The 18789-nt window shown below is 42.0% G+C and overlaps 1 protein-coding gene and 1 pseudogene across 5 annotated transcripts in view; one reads left to right on the plus strand and one right to left on the minus strand.

Moving 5' to 3' along the window:
• The window catches only part of LRRC3B (leucine rich repeat containing 3B), a 56223-nt gene that overhangs the window by 34224 nt on the left and 3210 nt on the right, over positions 1-18789 (plus strand). For 4 of the 5 annotated variants that reach the window (XM_065629408.1, XM_065629406.1, XM_065629405.1 and 1 more), the window contains one exon: positions 14069-15005. In XM_065629408.1, the coding sequence (XP_065485480.1) occupies positions 14232-15005 (774 nt within the window). In that variant the 5' untranslated portion in view covers positions 14069-14231. Of the gene's footprint in view, positions 1-14068; positions 15271-18789 lie in introns of those variants that run through there. The other variant, XM_065629409.1, reaches the window with a different exon arrangement.
• On the minus strand, positions 6290-7315 carry LOC135985012 (histone-lysine N-methyltransferase SETMAR-like; annotated as a pseudogene).

Raw genomic sequence — 18789 nt, forward strand, 5'->3', positions numbered from 1 at the left:
ACAACTAGCATATTTCAAAGCACAAGAAGCTGAATTAATAACTGCTGAGGTACTCTATTCTAAAGTGCTCTCCCCTATTGCTAATTTAGCTTGTGGTTTTTTTCTCCCCTTTTCAGATTTTTTCATGCAGACTAATTGCTCTGGAAGTATGTTCTTTATCTTTGCGGTCTCATCTTGTGGATATTAATCAGGTTGTTTCATTTTATTAGTAACTTCTGCTGCCTGGCTGCTTTCCTTGCAAATTCCTTGTGCCATAGATTATTGCTCTGTGTTTGTTACTGGGCAGTTGTGCGTGTAGAGAAACAGCCTTGGTTTCCTGTTGTTTAATACAGCAGGGTAATCTAGATCCCAATTAAAAGCAAGAGTATGTGAAAAATGGATGCTAAACTGTCACTGCGGCACTGCCACTGCTCACATCTGTATTTCCTTCTGAGGCGTCTGACCCCAGAGATGGTCCCATCTGCGGTGACCCATCGCGGTTCCTGGGAACCTGCTCTGTGGCAGAGGGTCAGCTGGAAGAAACAACTTCCAGTCATTGCTCTGGTTCATTCTCCTCCTTCCTCCCCTGTCTTACTTTGGAGGCTGTAACACATTTCTTCTAGGACTCCCTAGTGCCCAGGTATCTGCTGCCAGCAGCTGTCTTGCTGGCTGCTTCATGCAACTCTTGTCAGCTTTACAAAGCCGCTAGCATGTTCCTTGCTGAATGGTCCCTGCAGGTTTGCATCCTTATTTCTGCCTTGCTGACTTTATTATCAGCACAGCTTTCCCAGCCTAATTACAACTTCTCTCTTCCAATTGCCTACCAAGTTGCAGGAACATTTGGATGAACCTCAAATGAACCTGAAGATAACACTATATAGAACCAAATAAGTGTCCTTAAAAGTGGAAGAAGGGTCTCTAGATGGTCTAAATCTTGCTTATCTTTGCATAGTGGTACCTTAAAGGTCTATTAGTTTCTGATAACACAGTTTTTGTACTGGAGGTTAGACTTACACTTTGCAAAATAAGAATGAGATTTTCGTTGGACAAGGACACCATCTGCAGCCACCAGGTGCAGTTATCAAGATTAAATTGCAAGACTTGTCACTGATTATGCTAGTAATCATTGAGGTGATCAGTGTAATTATCTTGAGATCCAGAAGACATTTTCTCTGATACGGTACTGCAGAATTAAGTTGAAGGAGCATCCATCATTAGCTACTGGGTAGAGTTAAGATATGGCTCCAGCCAAGCACTTGTCTTTTTCACTTTGATCACATTGTTTTATAATATGGGAGAAAAAGAGATCAGCAAATATTGTGAAATTGACCTTTTATGTTGAAAACACTTTCCATTGGATTCTATCAGATTTGTTGAAAACCCACAGCATTGCCTAATTGTGAAAGGCTCCTAGGTATTCAGTTCATAACCAGACTTTAGAACAATCTTTAGCCTGGGTCTCTTTACCCAAGGAAGATAAAGTATTTCCACTTCAGGTTATTTTAAGCTTTCAGAGTATATTTTTTTTCTAGTATAGATCATATGGAGGATTGACTCAGCTGCTGCTGGAAAGGGTTTTCTTGCCAAATGGAATTCGTGTTGATGTTGTCTCAGAAAATGTGACTGAGACTCAGTAGAATATAATCCCAAACTCAAAAAATGTTTTTTACTCTAGTGCACACTAATAATTAATCTAGAAACAAATGATATACCTTTGGAGAAATCTTTACAGGCAGTCATTTGTCTGTGGTGGATCGTATCCCTTTAGTGTCTGTAATGTGTTTCTTCATGTTCTTACATGAAGTAAAAAAATCCGTTTTGCAGATAGGTTTGCTGAGCAGTAGCTGGTGTATCTTGAGCCTTTATTCATTCTTCTATAAATTGTCAAGCCAATTTATTGCAAATATAGTGATAAATGATGTTCAAGAGATGATGGTATTTATCTTATATCTTATGCCTTTCATTTTTAACTTCATGTTGCCACTGCATATGCAGTGTAAGTGTATGTAATGTTTTGTTTCCTTTTTCAAATATGCATACAAGATGTTTTTTATATTTCCCAGCACAGTATATTGCTCAGGGAAGAGACAAGTGCCTTTTGTAGTCGTAAGTCATATGAAGAGGATGTAGGAGATAACTGGGAGAAGTGGGCAGCACTGAACATCTTCTAAAAAGCAAGTGATGGTGACAGCGGAAGAATAAAACCATATTCAGTCTTTGTTAGGGGTTGAAACAAAGAGGTCTAAGAGCATCCCTGACAGCTGTTCCTTTAATTTCCATCAAGCATATCAAATTTCATTCCAATAAATGTGTTGCCACAGAAGACTTCCAAGAGAAAAGCATCATAGGAAAGATAGGAGATAATTTTTAACATCTTCCTGTCACTGATCTGTTCTTATATCTGCTAAGCTTCACACAACTGTTTATCAGCTGTGAGTTATAAAATAATTCCTGACTTGAGATGAAAAGGGAGAAGAGTCAAATACATTTCTTAACATGAACCCAACCCATTAGTCTTAAAGTGCTGATTCATTTGCCCACACAGTATAATTAAGTAAGCTGTTAATCTGTAATAAGGAGTGATACATTCAGTGATCTCACAATCAGAAAGTAATTATAGCTTAAAATGTTCATTTGGCTCTCCTCAACCATTTTCTTACTCTGTGACTGTTACGAGAGCGTATTTGTAGCTTAAGATCTGCAAACTTTCATGTACACAGTTTGCTTCTGCAACTGGAATTGGTTTGCCATGAGCAGTTGTTAAAAGGATGTCTATACTGGAAGGTTTTGGGGAACAAAATGTCGACTGGCATTCTGAGTCCTATCTTAGGGGAGAATATTATGGTTTGAGTACATTTGGTGTTTCATTAGATAATGAATCCATTATGTAATTGGAGTTCAGGCTCACACTGATTAATCATGACATTTCAATTATTCATTGAATCAGTGATCTTTTGCACCCCTTTTTTCCCACCTCATTTGCTGTTGGCTTCTATTAATTTCTCTTCTCACTGCTTTAAGATTTCATCTTGCTGTGTTCTGAGATCCTGAAAATGTTCCACTGCTGGAGACTTTCTTCTGGGAATTTAAATCACCTGGCACCTTGTAAGCAGCCCTTGGCATCTCTCTGGTTTGGTGCTTCATCGCATTTTAACTGCCTACCTTCAAGGCAGCTGTGCTGTGGAGCAGCCAGGCAGCTGTACCGTGTTTGACGGCTGCCAGGGAGAGATGCCTGAAAGACAGAGGTTTGCCAGCAGCCTGAGTTCTGAGACTGGAGACCAGTTTCGTCTGCTAAATCAAATTTCCTGACGGTGTCCTGGAGCCACATGGTTGCCCAGCTCGGAGTCTGTGTGTGCAGCCAGTGAGATTGCCCTGAGCTGCGGCTTACTGCGGTGCCTTCCCCACTGATGGCACACAGACAATGTTGTTCTAAAGGATCGTGTTTGTCTGGAGCAATTCACTTGGTGCCCATGAAATTTGTTGTTCTGTAGCAAGCAGACAGCACAGGGATTGGGAGCGGCTGTTTTGTTCTCCTTTGGGTCCTGCTGCTTCTGCTCAGCTCCAGCTCACAGGTATCCTCACTTTCCAGCTTGGTACCCACTCAGTGGTGTAATTTTGTCATATATAAATAGGGAAGTGAACAAAAATACCCTTTTTTTTTTTAGTTACTGTTATTTCAATACTGCCACTTTTGAGCCATCATCTAAACCCTGGAAGAGATTTAGAATAAGAGGCAGAAGAAGGAGGCTTGGCATTTCTACGTCAATCTTGTGTTTTTAAACAGTTGAGGTCAGATTGAGCCTGCAGGTGCTGGAGGAGCCAGGCAGGATTTCATGTAGGTTTTTCCCCCAATGTGCACAGGCTCTCTTGGCTTCCAGAGGCGCAGCTGCTCTCAAATGTGGCACAAAGATGCACAGGATAACCCAACGTGTAGCTTACTGGAAGATCTGTACCAACCGGTAGTATAAGATTGACTAAGGATAAGATGTATGGAAACAGTTCTTCCTATGGATATTTTCTCTGTTTTCATTCTTCATACATATGCCATCTGCGCGTGCCTGGGAGAAGTGGTGGCAAATCTTTTTCTTTGGCTCAGGTAAAATTGTCCAGTCCTTAGTCCTTTAGCAAACTGGACTTTTTGGGTGGCCTCACCAGCTGTGTCACCAGCTTATGGTTGTCTGGTCAATGCTAATTACAAGGTAATATATATAAAATAGTGTATCACATTTTATGAGAATGGCAAAAAAAAAGGTGTACAAAGACATAAAATATTATGGATGTGAAGAGCAAGGCAGGTCGGTGTGTGTGCTGTAACAGACGGGCATTACAGGAAGAAGAGTTCAAGGAGAACAATCCATTAAAAAGAGGAGTATTTTCTGTTTCCATGGGTAATTTGCTAAATCTGATTTAAAACAAAAGTATTCAATATGGCAAAGTTAAGACCTATTTTAGTAGAGAATAGGAGACTAGGTTTATCAATGGGCATCTTTTCTATATACCAACATAGTCAATGCCTTAGGGAAAAAAGAAGTTATAATAATGTCAAGTCTTTCAGAACTATAAAACATCTCAGTAATTTTCTGGAAGTCAGATAAAATAATGATCTTTTTACAGCATTCCCTTTTAATGGATTTTTAGTTATAAAATTTTAATATTTATTCGAAGTGCAAGTTTGCTCTAAAGGGTGTCTAAAAAAAGAGTCCCATAGGAGTCTTTATTTCCTGGGCTTTTCTAATTCTGTATCTGACTTGCAAAGCTGGCACGCAAGAAGGTTGTTACTCTAAAGGGTAGGAATTTACTTAGACTGGGCTTGAAAAGTCAGGTTGTTTTTGTAGGGATCTCTTCAAGGCTTATTGGCAGCTCAGAGTTTCATTTGAAGGCGGTAGAGCTGCACACACAAATACAAGCAGTTTATAGATTCATATGTAAGTCGTATGGGCTATACATGAGGAAAACAGGAGGCACCTTGACATGTGTGGTGCATCTCCGGCGTGGAAGGCCAGCAGTTGCTCACAGGGACACTTTTGGTATTAACTGAAGAAACAGTGACATTTGTGGTGGACTCTGTGATCTGAAGGAGTATTGAGCTCTGTGGTGCCATTTGGGATCTGTTTTCAAACGAGGTCTTCTTCAGGTACTATGCCTAAAGTTAACAGCAAGGTCATTTAAGTTTTCTGTCTGTACATCATCAGAAGCGTGGTATGGCTCAGCACATGAATTGTGCACCTGACCCCAAAATGCACATTCTTTGGAAGCTGGGTTGTACCTAATTTCTTCCAATTTTTCTGGTGATCAAAAAGTGGCAGACTAGACAGGCTGAGTGCAATCCTGACGCAGCCATCAGGCCACCCTCTGTGGTTAATCTGTTGGCTCCTTCTTTCTTTTTCCTCTTCCCATTTTTGCTTGCTTGTTTGAGCACATAAGCTACAATAAAAAGAAATTCCTCTTTAATCATGACACCTTCAGTAACCACAAATACAAACTGTGCGTGCAGATTCCAAGCATCCCTAATTAGCTGTGACCCCTTTGACATTGCAGGAGTAATGGCTGCAATATGTTTTGTCACAGGATTCAGCTTTGAAGACGAGAAGAGGACATTGTTCTAGTAACTCTCATTATTGGTAGGGAAAATGGAGTTACTGTCACTGAATTTCCTTCACAGTGAGACATTTGTGCCATGCGGCTCTCCTTGCACATGACAAGAGGATGGTGTAGTTGTTCAAATGCCAGCAAAGACCTAACTTAGCTTATGGAATCTGCACAGATGATCATGCATAAGAGATCAGCAGCGAAAAACCCTTTGTAGCCAGACTTGCTGATCCTAGAAGCCACATAAAAATCTGTAGGGGACTTAACAGCTATGCTTCCACTTTCATACTGTGCCCATACTAGACTCCATAAGCTTGCCTTGCTCCTGTGCCCTCACTGCATACCCCAGGATCCCAGTGCTACTGCAGTTGCCTTTAGCATCATTCATGCTTTTGGGACACCACTGCAGTCCCGCTTCATCTCCTGGGCACCTTGCGTGCTTCCACCTTTTGGTTTTTTGCAACTAATTTTGTGTGACGGCTTTGTAGTTCCATGCAATCTCTGAACCTAACCAGGGGGATAAAAGCTCGTGTACAGCTGGGACTGTACGCCGCCCACTGACGGAGCTGCACTCTCCAGTTCTTGGGGCTGGGCTTCAAGGGAGCAGGTGCAGCTGACTGACCTGATCAGTTATCTACCAAGTATTAGTTTGGTGCAAAAATAATTGCAGGTTTGGACCATGAATTTTAAATCATTATATCTAGGCTCAAACACATCTTTATTAATCAAAATAGGAACGATTACAGTCAACACATTTTTGCCCATGAGAAATGAGTTTGTTTATTCCTGTAGCGTAAAAAGCTTCAGGATTTGATGAACTCTTGGAAAGCATTTTCTGCATCCTGCTGGTTGTGGAAGCATTTTCCCTGCAAAAAGTTGTCAAGATGCTCAAAGAAGTGGCAGTCAGTTGGCGAGAGGTCAGGTGAATATGAGAGATGAGGCAAAACTTTGTAGCCCAATTCATTCAACTTTTGAAGCGTTGGTTGTGTGATGTGTGGTCGGGCATTGTCATGGAGAAGAATTAGGCCCTTTCTGTTGACCAGTGCCAGCTGCAGGCGTTGCAGTTTTCAATGCATCTCATCAATTTGCTGAGCATACTTCTCAAATGTAATGGTTTTGCCAGGATTCAGAAAGCCGTAGTGGATCAGACCAGCAGCAGACCACCAGACAGTGACCATGACCTTTTTTTGGTGCAAATTTGGCTTTAGGAAGTGCTTTGGAGGTTCTTCTTGGTCCAACTGCTGAGCTGGTCATCTCCGGTTGTCATATAAAGTCCACTTTTTGTTGCACATCACAATCTGATGGAGAAATGGTTCATTGTTGTTGCATAGAATAAGAGATGACACTTCAAAACACTAATTTATTTTTATTTTTGGTCAGCTCATGAGGCACCCACTTCTCAAGCTTTTTCACTTTTCCAGTTTGCTTCAAATGCCGAACGACTGTAGAATGGTTGATGTCAAGTTCTTCGGCAACTTCTCGTGTAGTTGTAAGAGGATCAGCTTTGACTATTGCTCTCAGTTGGTCGTTGTCAACTTCCCGATGGCCGACCACTACACTCCTCATCTTCAAGGCTCTCGTCTCCTTTGCGAAACTTCTTGTACCACCACGGCACTGTACGTTTGTCAGCAGTTCCTGGGGCAAATGCGTTGTCTATGTTGCAAGTTGTCTCCACTGCTTTACGACCCATTTTGAACTCGCATAAGAAAATCACTCAGATTTGCTTTTTGTCTAGCATCATTTCCATAGTCTCAAATAAATATAAAATGAGCAGCAAGTAATGTCAGTAGCAAAAAAAACCATACAGCAAGAAAATTGCATTAAAATGATGTATAATGTAAGCACATTTATTTAAGAATCTATTCCAATATCAAATGGCAAATTTCAACAATGCAAAACCTACAATTTCTTTTGCACCAACCTAGCTGTGATCAGCCCATCAGCCCCTGGAGTAGGAAGAGGGAAAAAAGAGGGAACACTGCATAGTGAGTAGGAACAGGAACATGATGGGAAGAAACGTGCTCAAAAGGCGACCAAAAGGAGACCAAAAGGTGACCCAAAGGAGACCATGCTTCAGCTACAGCTTGATGCCATAGCAGCTTCAGTCTTTTTGTCTCAGCATCACATGACATCACATCCCAAAGTAAGACCATCTTCCAAAATACCTGCAATATTTACCCAATTGTTATTGCTAGAAGAGTGCTTTCTGCACAGTGCCTGTGCTGTTTGCCTTAGGGAACAAGAATGTTTTTTAGGATCGTATCTTTCTCCATTTTCTCATTTCTGCTTGTTTGCGAGTGATAACAACAACAAAACCAAAAAATCTGCCCCCCCATCTCTTGTCACTGAGCAGTCCTTACAGTCTGTGATCTAGTGAAGGCCAGGGTGGTACTGACTGCAGAGAGCTGCTGCTGATTCTTCCCATCGATGTCTGACCACAAGCATGATGAGAGATGGTGCTGTGTGTGAGTCAGGGGGGTCTTATGTTGGCATCAGCCTGTGTGATCCTGTTCTACAGACTTCATTTGTGGCCCTTATTTCTGTGATTTAGGACAGGAATCATCCCATAAAGACTTTTATATTAAATACATTGGGTCGTGGTTTTGTCTTTATTATACGAGACCTTGCTTGCTGAATAATCATCAGGAAAAGGGTGACATTTTTGATCTCTCCTCAAGAGAAATGTTTGGAAGGTCAGCCTCACCTCCATCCCTGGGAAAGTGATGGAACACCTTATCCTTGGTGCCATCTTAAGACATATCAAGGATAAGAGGGTCATCAGGGACAGTCAACATGGCTTCACCAAGGGGAAGTCGTGTTTGACCAACCTCATAGCCTTTTATGAAGACGTAACAAGGTGGATTGACGATGGCAGAGCAGTGGATGTGGTCTACCTTGACTTCAGCAAAGCATTTGACACCGTCTCCCACAGCATCCTCACGGCAAAACTGAGGAAGTGTGGACTGGATGATCGGGTAGTGAGGTGGACTGCAAACTGGCTGAAGGAGAGAAGCCAGAGAGTTGTGATCAATGGGGTGGAGTCTGGTTGGAGGCCTGTATCTAGTGGAGTGCCTCAAGGGTCAGTTCTGGGACCAATACTGTTCAATATATTCATCAATGACTTGGATGAGGGAATTGAGTGTACTATCAGTAAGTTTGCTGATGACACCAAGCTGGGAGGAGTGGCTGACACGCCAGAAGGCTGTGCTGCCATCCAGCGAGATCTGGACAGGCTAGAGAGTTGGGCGGGGAAAAATTTAATGAAATATAACAAGGGGAAATGTAGAGTCTTGCATCTGGGCAGGAACAACCCCAGGTTCCAGTACAGGTTGGGGAATGACCTATTAGAGAGCAGTGTAGGGGAAAGGGACCTGGGGGTCCTGGTGGACAGCAGGATGACCATGAGCCAGCACTGTGCCCTTGTGGCCAAGAAGCCCAATGGCATCCTGGGGTGTATTAGAAGGGGGGTGGTTAGTAGGTCCAGAGAGGTTCTCCTTCCCCTCTACTCTGCCCTGGTGAGACCTCATCTGGAATATTGTGTCCAGTTCTGGGCCCCTCAATTCAAGAAGGACAGGGAACTGCTGGAGAGAGTCCAGCGCAGGGCCACAAAGATGATGAAGGGAGTGGAGCATCTCCCTTATGAGGAAAGGCTGAGGGAGCTGGGTCTCTTTAGCTTGGAGAAGAGGAGACTGAGGGGTGACCTCATCAATGTTTATAAATATATAAAGGGTGGGTGTCACGAGGATGGAGCCAGGCTCTTCTTGGTGACAACCAACAGTAAGACAAGGGATAATGGGTTCAAGCTGGAACACAAGAGGTTCCACTTAAATTTGAGAAGAAACTTCTTCTCAGTGAGGGTGACGGAACACTAGAACAGGCTGCCCAGGGAGGTTGTGGATTCTCCTTCTCTGGAGACATTCAAAACCCGCCTGGACGCCTTCCTGTGTAACCTCACCTAGGTGTTCCTGCTCTGGCAGGGGGATTGGACTAGATGATCTTTTGAGGTCCCTTCCAATCCCTAACATTCTGTGATTCTGTGATTCTGTGAAATTCACCTGAAAATGTCTGAGAATTCAGGTGAAATTCCAAGTAAAGTGTTATGGTACTGGAGTGACTTGATCAAAGGCATTTGGCTGTCACAGGTAATTTTTGTAGTGCTGGAAAGTAATCTTTGAAGCACCCTTCTGAACTCTAGGTACACACTCTATGGAGAAGGTATCTGGTGAACAAGCAGGAAGGAAATCTCTCTCCTCCATTTGGAGGATATAAATTTCTGGAGGACTGTCACCAATGAGTGGCTCCGCTGAATTCATCTTGGTGGAGATGCAAGCTGATCCCGATGGCTGAGGGCGTTGTGTGTGTGTTTAAAATACTATAGGCAGAATACCTCTTAAGGCTGATTTTTGTCTCTGCTTTTGAGTCCTCTGAGATTGGTGGCTGGCCTCCAAGTGCAAGACACTGGCAGCTGCTCCATTCTTGCTTTTTATGGGGGCAGAGACTGTGTGGAGGGACAGTGAGGAACTGCTCACACATGTGTGAGCATTTGGTTAATGACTGAAGAGCTGCCATGTGGATTCTGGAAATCTCCACCATAGTAGAAACCACTTTTACCTACCCTTGCTTTTCCCCTTCTCTTTTGTTAAGTCAGACGTCTTTAGCTATATATGTGATTGATTATTTTTTTATGCATCTTTCGTTGTCTAAGCGTTGTCCTAAACAACAAAAAGTCTCAGTCTGTGTCATATTTATGCTGTTCTGTGTGATGGTTATAAGATTTCCTATCCTCCTGTATCTTGCTCTGAAGACACAACAGCATAAATTAATATTGCAGGTAGTCTTGTCGTGGAATTTCTGTAGGCCCTTTTTTCCAGATCGGTAGTTGGAAGCGCTAATGCTTCTTAACATCACTAATTTCTTATGGGGAGGAGTTATTAATAAAATGTCGAATTTAGTAGTATTGCATTCAAGTACTAAGATACAGTCTGTGCACCTTGCTTGCTGGAAACATCTGCAAATTCCTGACACCTGAAGCTCAGAAGAAATCTCACTGTGTATTAAAAGCAAATGTGCTTTCCTTGAGGATTTCAGGATTTATACATTTTCCTATGCTGTTTGTACTGAGTGAGTGGTCTCGGGGAAGCATGAGAAGAGGAAAGCTTGAAAACCAGTTTCAATTGCAAGACTGTAAAGAATTCTTTTGTGCAGTCTTCCCCCTGTAGTTTTATTGCCCTGCAATATTTGACTTGTATGTTAGGTTTTCTATGTTTGTGCTTATATTTTAAAAATGTACACAAAAAAGCATTTTTATACCATGCTGTTACCTGTGCTTCTGGTATTGCTGTCATTTCCCTGTGTCTTCATTTACTTTAAAATTTATTTTTCATTTTTTTCTTTATTGGCAGATTTCTAATTAATTCATGTATTATTTTAATTCTGAGTCTGTCATCCCTTTCTCTGTAGTCTTTTAGTGTTTCTGTCTGATATGTATCTCTCGTCTTTATTCCAACTTTGTTACCTTCTTTATTCATTGTGTTCCAAGCAGAGAAAATTAGATAGATGCTCAGGAAGCCAAAAATCTTCCTTTTGGCGTTTCAAATGTGCGGATCTTAGTTCTCTTTTCTCTTGCTGCAGTCACTAAGCTGCCTGTGAGTCAAGAAAGTTCTTGCTGTAAGTTTGTTCGTGAAACCCAAACCTCAGATATCCCTTGGATCAGATATTCTGATCATAGAAGTAAACAAAGCTCTGTTTCCCCTGACCGATGCTCAGTCTCGTTGGGTTGTTTCCAGTTAATTTACCGAGAATTTGCTGAGCTTTTTTCTTGCTCAGCTAAGTTTTGTTGACGGGGTTGTTAATTACGGTTTTAAACTTGTATTTGCACTTTCTAACTACTTAAAAGATTGGGAGTTTTTCTCCCTCTTTATCCATTTACTTAGTTTTCTCTTTTGAAAAGGCATTGCTTCATTAAACACTTTCCCGCTTAGTCTGTAATGACCCTTCTTCTTCCACTCTGAACACATTAATACATTAAAGAAAAAGAGCTTCGTTTGCCTTCTGTGAGATGAAGAAGTTCCACATTAGTTTTGGTGCATGGGACATCTTTGGCACATGATCTCTGGTGGCATAGCGGCACTATGGAGGGCTCGGCAGGATCCATGGTGTAATTTCAGGTTGGCAGGGGCTTTTTAGCCTGTAATGGCTCAAATATGAAACTTAATTGTCACACTCTGGTGGGAACAGTGTGATTTTTATGCTTCTACAAAATTAAGCATCTGCTTCAGGTCTTTGCTCCTTCACCCCAGTCCATTGGTTCCTGCAGTAGGACTCCAGTGTCGTTGGTGGAAAGCCACTGTGTACGAGTAGTCAGTGATGAGATGCTTATTCTGTGGTGATGAGCTGGACCACTCATCTACTTTTTTTGTGCAGCACAGTAGCGAGACGTGAACATGGAGGGAAGATAGGTGGCTGTTTTTCCAGGGACAGGCCTTGCAGCAGCACCCAGGGCCGCGGGATGGAGGAGCAGGTTGCCAGCTCCAGCTTGGCCTCCGGATGCGCTGCACGTTTTAGCAAGTACTTAGCGCTTCTGGGCAGGCTGGGAAGAAACAACCTCTGTAACTTGTCTCCTTCTGTGAGAGGTTTCTGTCTGATCTGAAGGCCAAGCACTGCGGTGACCAAAGAGCCGCAGGGAGAAATGGCAACGATGCAGCCAGTGAAACCGGCTTCTCTCATGGAAACCCTGTTTCTTCCACAGAGGTCCTGCAGGACTCTCTCTTCTAGAGGTGCTGCCTCACTTGCATTTCCTCACAGGGAGCTTTTTGTGCTCTGTTTACTTCTCTTCTTAATGGTTCACATTTCCAGGGTTAACTTCACTATCTTGTTGCCAACAATTTCCTTTCTTTTTAATTTTACAGTAGAAGATTTCCATGTTATGGAGTCCAAGTGTAAAATTTCTGTTGAGGTTCCTGGGCCATTTCTCTCTTGATCAATAGATAAGTTGAAGAGTAGTAGCGATACACTACTGCTCTTTGCGGAGCTGCAGTGAGTGTGCTGAGCTTTTGCTACTCCTGAGCCATAGCCATGGAGCAATCACACGTAACGTACATGTTATTCAGGTGTTTCGGTTTTCGTTTGTTTGTTTGTTTTCTGTGAGGTTACCGACATGCTACACCTCAGCAAAAGGATTAAATAAAGCGTGAGCTATGGGTTTGAAATACTGCATGACACTTTTGATCCGTATTACTGTGATATGCCAGAAACTGCAGTTAGTACGTGAGTTCTACAGGCAAAAGTGGTTCCAATGCAATTTCTTCTTTTTCCTGTAGAATCACATGTATCCTTCCTGCAGGGATTTTGTTGTTCAGTGGACAATACTGTGTGTTCGGAAAAAAAAAAAAATCATTTATATGTAAATAGAACCTGGAGGCTGCAAATATCCAAGCTGCTACAAATACAGAGGGCATGTATGTGAAAACAAATGGACCTGTTGCGGTTAGAAAATTCGTAGTTTACTGTAATAGGGGAAGAAATAAATGAGGTTGTCTTTGAATGCTTATAAGTCAGCCTTTCAGGCTTCTGTGTATGTTCTCCAATTAAAGGAAAAAATGGAAAAGCTTCTGGATATTTACTACTTTTAAGCCAACTTTAGAAGGGAGAAGCAGAAACAATATTTTTCACATGTTCTGTTAGCAAGTTACATGCCATGAATAATAGGTTTTTTTGTTTGGCTTGTATGTAGGTTTGTGTGAGGTTTATTTGGTTGAGGGGATGTGAGGTTTTTGGCAATTGTTACATTTCTTTCTTTTTCTCTGTGTTAAAATTTTCAAGAAAACTGGAAGTAGGAATTATTTCTGTGGGTCTCACAGCAGTGTCTCACAAAATCCTGGGAGATACAAGAAATTCAGTGGTCCAAAGCAGAAGAGAAGTAGGGGGAGGCAAACAAGGAGATGGTGGATGTTTGTGATGTCTTTCAACAGCATTTGGTTTACTTATTTTTTTTTTCTTGATACAGTAAAAATATTTCCTTACTGAAGTACTTTGATTTACACTTAAAATAGCACAAAATATTTTGAGATGTTTGCACTAACCACTACAAATTCCTCACTTACCTGTCGCTGTTGCCAGAGGTCCAACTCTTAGTGCCTATTAATGCATCTTCTACTTTAGCAAGGGACAATGTAATTATTTTTATAGCTGTTTTAGAAAAGTCTGTGATAAAAACAAAACAATGCCTCCTCTAAAAAGTATTAAAGCCCAAACCTGTCTGATTTGTAATAAGTGTAGTCTATCCTCATAAAAATGTACTGGGGATTTATGTACTAAACTCAGATTAATGGTAATAGGAGTTACCTAAGTAAATCCTTTGGTGCACTGAGGGGATAATAGATCATTTATTTAGTGTTGCACTTCATGTTGACTTAATTTTATTTCTATTATTTTTTTAACAAAAACAAACTTGAGATTGGAGTTTATGGTATAAAGGCTTTGTTTTCCTTCCTCTCTGTAGGTGTGCTTCTAAGGAGATTATTGACCATGAGGAAGCCTGCATGTTAGTCAGTTTTTACTAATCCCATCGAAGAAGATGAAGCCACATTTCAACTTTGCTGATCCTTTTCCCACCACTGTTGGCTGAATGAGAGATGGTCATATGATTATGCTGACACCCCAGCATGAATTTGGTAGACCTGTGGTTAACTCGTTCCCTCTCCATGTGTCTGCTCTTACAAAGTTTTGTCCTCATGATACTGTGCTTTCATTCTGCCAGTATGTGCCCGAAAGGCTGCCTCTGTTCTCACTCCGGAGGTCTGAATGTCAGCTGTAGCAATGCGAACCTCAAAGAAATACCCAGAGATCTTCCTCCAGAAACAGTCTTACTTTATTTGGACTCCAATCAGATAACATCTATCCCCAATGAAATTTTTAAGGACTTGCACCAACTCAGAGTCCTCAATTTGTCAAAAAACGGGATTGAGTTTATAGATGAACACGCCTTTAAAGGGGTGGCAGAAACCTTGCAGACTCTGGATTTGTCCGACAACCGGATTCAAAGTGTGCACAAAAACGCTTTCAACAACTTAAAGGCCAGAGCCAGAATTGCAAACAATCCCTGGCACTGTGACTGCACACTGCAGCAGGTGTTGAGGAGCATGGCCTCCAACCACGAGACAGCCAACAATGTCATCTGCAAGACTTCTGTGCTGGATGAACACGCCGGGAGACCGTTCCTCAACGCTGCCAATGATGCTGACCTCTGCAACCTTCCTAAAAAGACTACCGACTACGCCATGCTGGTCACCATGTTTGGCTGGTTCACCATGGTGATCTCATACGTGGTTTATTACGTCCGGCAAAATCAGGAGGATGCAAGGAGGCACCTTGAGTACTTGAAATCCCTGCCAAGCAGGCAAAAGAAACCAGATGAAGCTGATGACATTAGCACTGTGGTATAGTATTCTGAATACAATGACTGCCTTTGTGGTGGAAACTAGATTTGGATGACACTAAAACCAGAGGTTTACTTCTAACATTCATTGTAAACATTAAGACTTTTTTTTTTTTCTTTTCTGTTTAACTGAATTACGCCGCTGTTGAGCTTTCTAACAGAAAGTTTTGTCCAGGTGGTATACTTTAATTATTTCTCTGGTGGTATCCTAAAGCAAGTGAATTAATATGTAAACATTAGTTTAGACCCATTCCACTATTTAATAACGAAGTTTATTTTTTTAATTTAAAAAACAAATAAAAGCTTAAATTTGAACCATGTAAAACAGAGTAATTTATTGATCAGAAACCTGTCCAGTGCCAGAGCACACTGGGTTTGACCAAGTAGAAGAGAGAAGCAATGACAAAATGGCTGTGAAATGTCCTGGAGTGGAGGGTCCCTGAGGGGCACTTCTCTCCTTGGGGTGCCAGGTGAAGAGCTGGTGGATGGTAGCCCATTTTTGGGACCACTCGCTGTGATGAGAGAGGGGCAGAGTGTGGGGTGAGCAGAGTGCCCTGACTCCAGGTGCAAGGTACCGAAGCCTGGGTAAGACTGGAGGGCATCTCGGCAGCACTGGGGAGGAGCCAACACGAAGGAGCTGCATTGCAGGACATCAAAGAGAGGTAAGTGGGGAAATGCGGTGGGTTTTCATCTTACATTCCCTTACTGTATCCCAGGAGCTTCAGGCAGGTGTCCTCAGCACTGGGGAGGATGGCGAGAAAGCAGCAGCAAACTTAGTGTCATGATCAAACTAGAGTACCACTAGTGGTGGAGAGGAAAAGAAAAAAAAAAAGGTTAAATAAAATTAGGCTTTTTGATTTGCATATTGGTTCGTAACTAAAAGTAGCTTTATTTTTTGGATGTTCAGTAGGGTCTCAGAGTTAATCTAAATAGATTTTAAAAAGGGTGTCCTTCTACTTCCACACTGGGAGAAAAGCTAGCATTGCTAAACAAGAGTAAATGAGATTTCAGGAGTTAAAAACATAGTCTTTAAATTGTAGGAGTGAAATCTGAAGAAAGAAAATAGAAGAGGGTGTAAATTCTGGGGGATTAGATATAAAGCCATAGTATGGCCAAAACAAATGGGAACATTTTTTTTCTAAGCAAAGCAGAACCAGGAATCCCTCCTTAGCAAGGGCCAAGAGCTGATCAAGTACTAAGGGGGAGCTGTGGATAGATATGACAAATATTCTGAAAGAAACTAGGCTAGCATGTGAGAAGGGGAAAAATAATCCTATTAATTAGTTACTGGTTAAAAGATAAGAAATGAAGAAGAAATTGTCTGTTTTCTTGAAGGAGGATGGTTGCTGAAAAGGTGTCCCAAAGATCTCAGAAAGGGACCAATGCTGTGCAACTTAATTCTGGATGATCTGGAAAAGGGAGTTAATAATGAACTGATAACATTTGTGGATCATAAACAGTTACTGAGGACAGTCCAGCGTACAGCTAACTGTGAAGAAATATAGCAGGTTCTCACGTTTCTAAGTTAGCAGATGATGATAAAATGAAGGTTGGATTTGGTGTGAATAATTGAAAAGTACTACAGATGGCACATCCTTAGCTATGAACACAAGGATCTTCTCTGAATTGGCTATAATCAAAAGGAAAAAAACATCTTGGAGGCACATTGGGAGCTCTTTGATGACTAACACCAGAAATTATTGGGAGGGAAATAGCCAAACAGCATGGTGGAATGACTGGGTAAACCACTGAATAAATCTCTGATGAACCCACATCTAGAACATTGCATTCAGTTCAGGTTCTCCTCCTCCCCCAAAAAAGTAGATCTGTAGTCTCCAAACTACAGAAGATGTAGAGAAAGGCAAAAAGATAATCAAGGATATGAAGTTGTTTCCATAGGAGAAGACGTTAAATATCCCCAAGCATGGGGATGAGATGCCAGAAGAAGACGACATAAAACCAGGAGTAGTACACAAAAGTTAACTGGAAGGACTGATGTTCATTTCTTGCAACAGAAAATAGAGCAGTTTTGATTAAAGAATACCAGGCAGCAGGTGGTGTGTTTTGTTTGTTTGCTTTTGTTTTTATATATTTTTTGTTAGAGAGCATGCATTTATGTTATAAAGTACAGGATACTGTGGAGAAAAAAACACATTCAAAGGTAGGACTTCACAAATTCATGGAAGTCAAAGTTGTCAGAGGTTACTTAACACTGTTAACACTGATGTAGATACAATTCTGAAGAAGGAAAGCCCCTGCTCATGCCAGGAAGCAGGGATGGTTTCCATAGGAAAGGTTCACAAGTCTGTGCTGCTCGGATTCTCCCTGAGGTGCTGCTGCAGGTGTTTGTTGAAGAAGGGGAGGTGGGCTTGATTTTATGACACCGTTGCTCTCATGCATTGGCCAGGATGCAAACCCTGCTGCACTGCCCTCCCTGTGGGGCAGGAGGGGGCATTTGTTGTGCAGACAAGGAAGTTTCACATCTGTGGAGTGGGAATGAGGCCCAGGAAAAGCAAAATCACATTAAACTGTTGGTGTCTCCTCGCTGTGATTCACAGCGCTAACTGCCGGGGAGGGTTTGAGCACTCTGTGCTGAGTCGTGCTGAGGCTCTGTTAACTAAAGGAGTGACAGCTTTTCGCTGGGGAGATCGTCCCTGACACGTCGAGGTGCTTTGATACTATTCTTACTGCTCACCTGGTGGTTCATGTAAAAAGGATGAGGATTTCCCTATGGGTTCTTCATTAAAATAAGACTAAAGCCTTGTTTTTCACGAAGAAATCCCTTCATCGTCTGTTTCTTCAAGTGAAAAGTGGTGTGGCGACTTAATGAAAGTGTGAATACTTCATGGTGCCACGTACGGCAGGGAAATGCCCTGGCATCTTTAGTTTTGGTTTGCCGAAGTCCATTAATTCGAGGAGTGAAACCAACCAACAAGCATTAAACGCAGAGTGTACATGCCATACCATGGCAGTATATGAAGTAGGTGTTTTTTGCATGCCAATACATACACAAGTATGTGTGCGTGCAGGTCAACCATACATCTCTCGAATTCACTCGTACTTCCCTGCAGTTAGTCATGTGCATGAGCGTGTCAGGTACGTGTATGCACATGGACGCAGATAAAACAGCAACTCCTTTGGGTGCTTTCATTTCCCCTATTTAATCATGAAACGAGCTGCTTTGAAGCCATGATTCATGCTCCTCCTGAGCCAAGTACACCTCCATCCTCAGCCTTTCAGTGCTCCCTTGGTCCCAGCACCAGCTGCACACGACGTGACAGAAAACAGGGCGACACTGGCGCAGCTCAGCCTGTTTCTGAGATCCTTACTCGAAGCCGCTGCTTACCATGTAAAGCTGTTACAGACCTTTGTGAACAACCTTTTGTTTTCCTTCCAGCTCACAGAAAGCAGTATGATTTTCTAGAAAGAAAAATGGTTACGTGGATGATGTAATGCCTTTTAGCTCATAAGAAACAGTCCTATTTGTAAAATGTGCAAATGTGACTAGTGTCCTTGGATCTGTTCTCTTCTGCGCTTGTTAATAAGTAGGTTCTTGGCATTGCAGTGTGTTTGGCTGTGTTTTTCTCCTAGGAGATAGTTATGCCCCTTGGAGGAGATTTCTTGAGATGGTTCTGAGTCCGAACACAGCAGCTAAATCCAACAAAAGCTCCAGAATGAAAAATGAGATGGTTTTAAGCTTTCCTTACTGTTAAGGGAGAGGCAGTGAAGTATTTGGGAGTTCAAACATCTGTATTATTCTTCATGCTGCTGTGAGGTTTCAAATG

Source organism: Caloenas nicobarica, chromosome 2 (assembly GCF_036013445.1).
Source record: "Caloenas nicobarica isolate bCalNic1 chromosome 2, bCalNic1.hap1, whole genome shotgun sequence".
Classification (NCBI taxonomy): domain Eukaryota; kingdom Metazoa; phylum Chordata; class Aves; order Columbiformes; family Columbidae; genus Caloenas; species Caloenas nicobarica.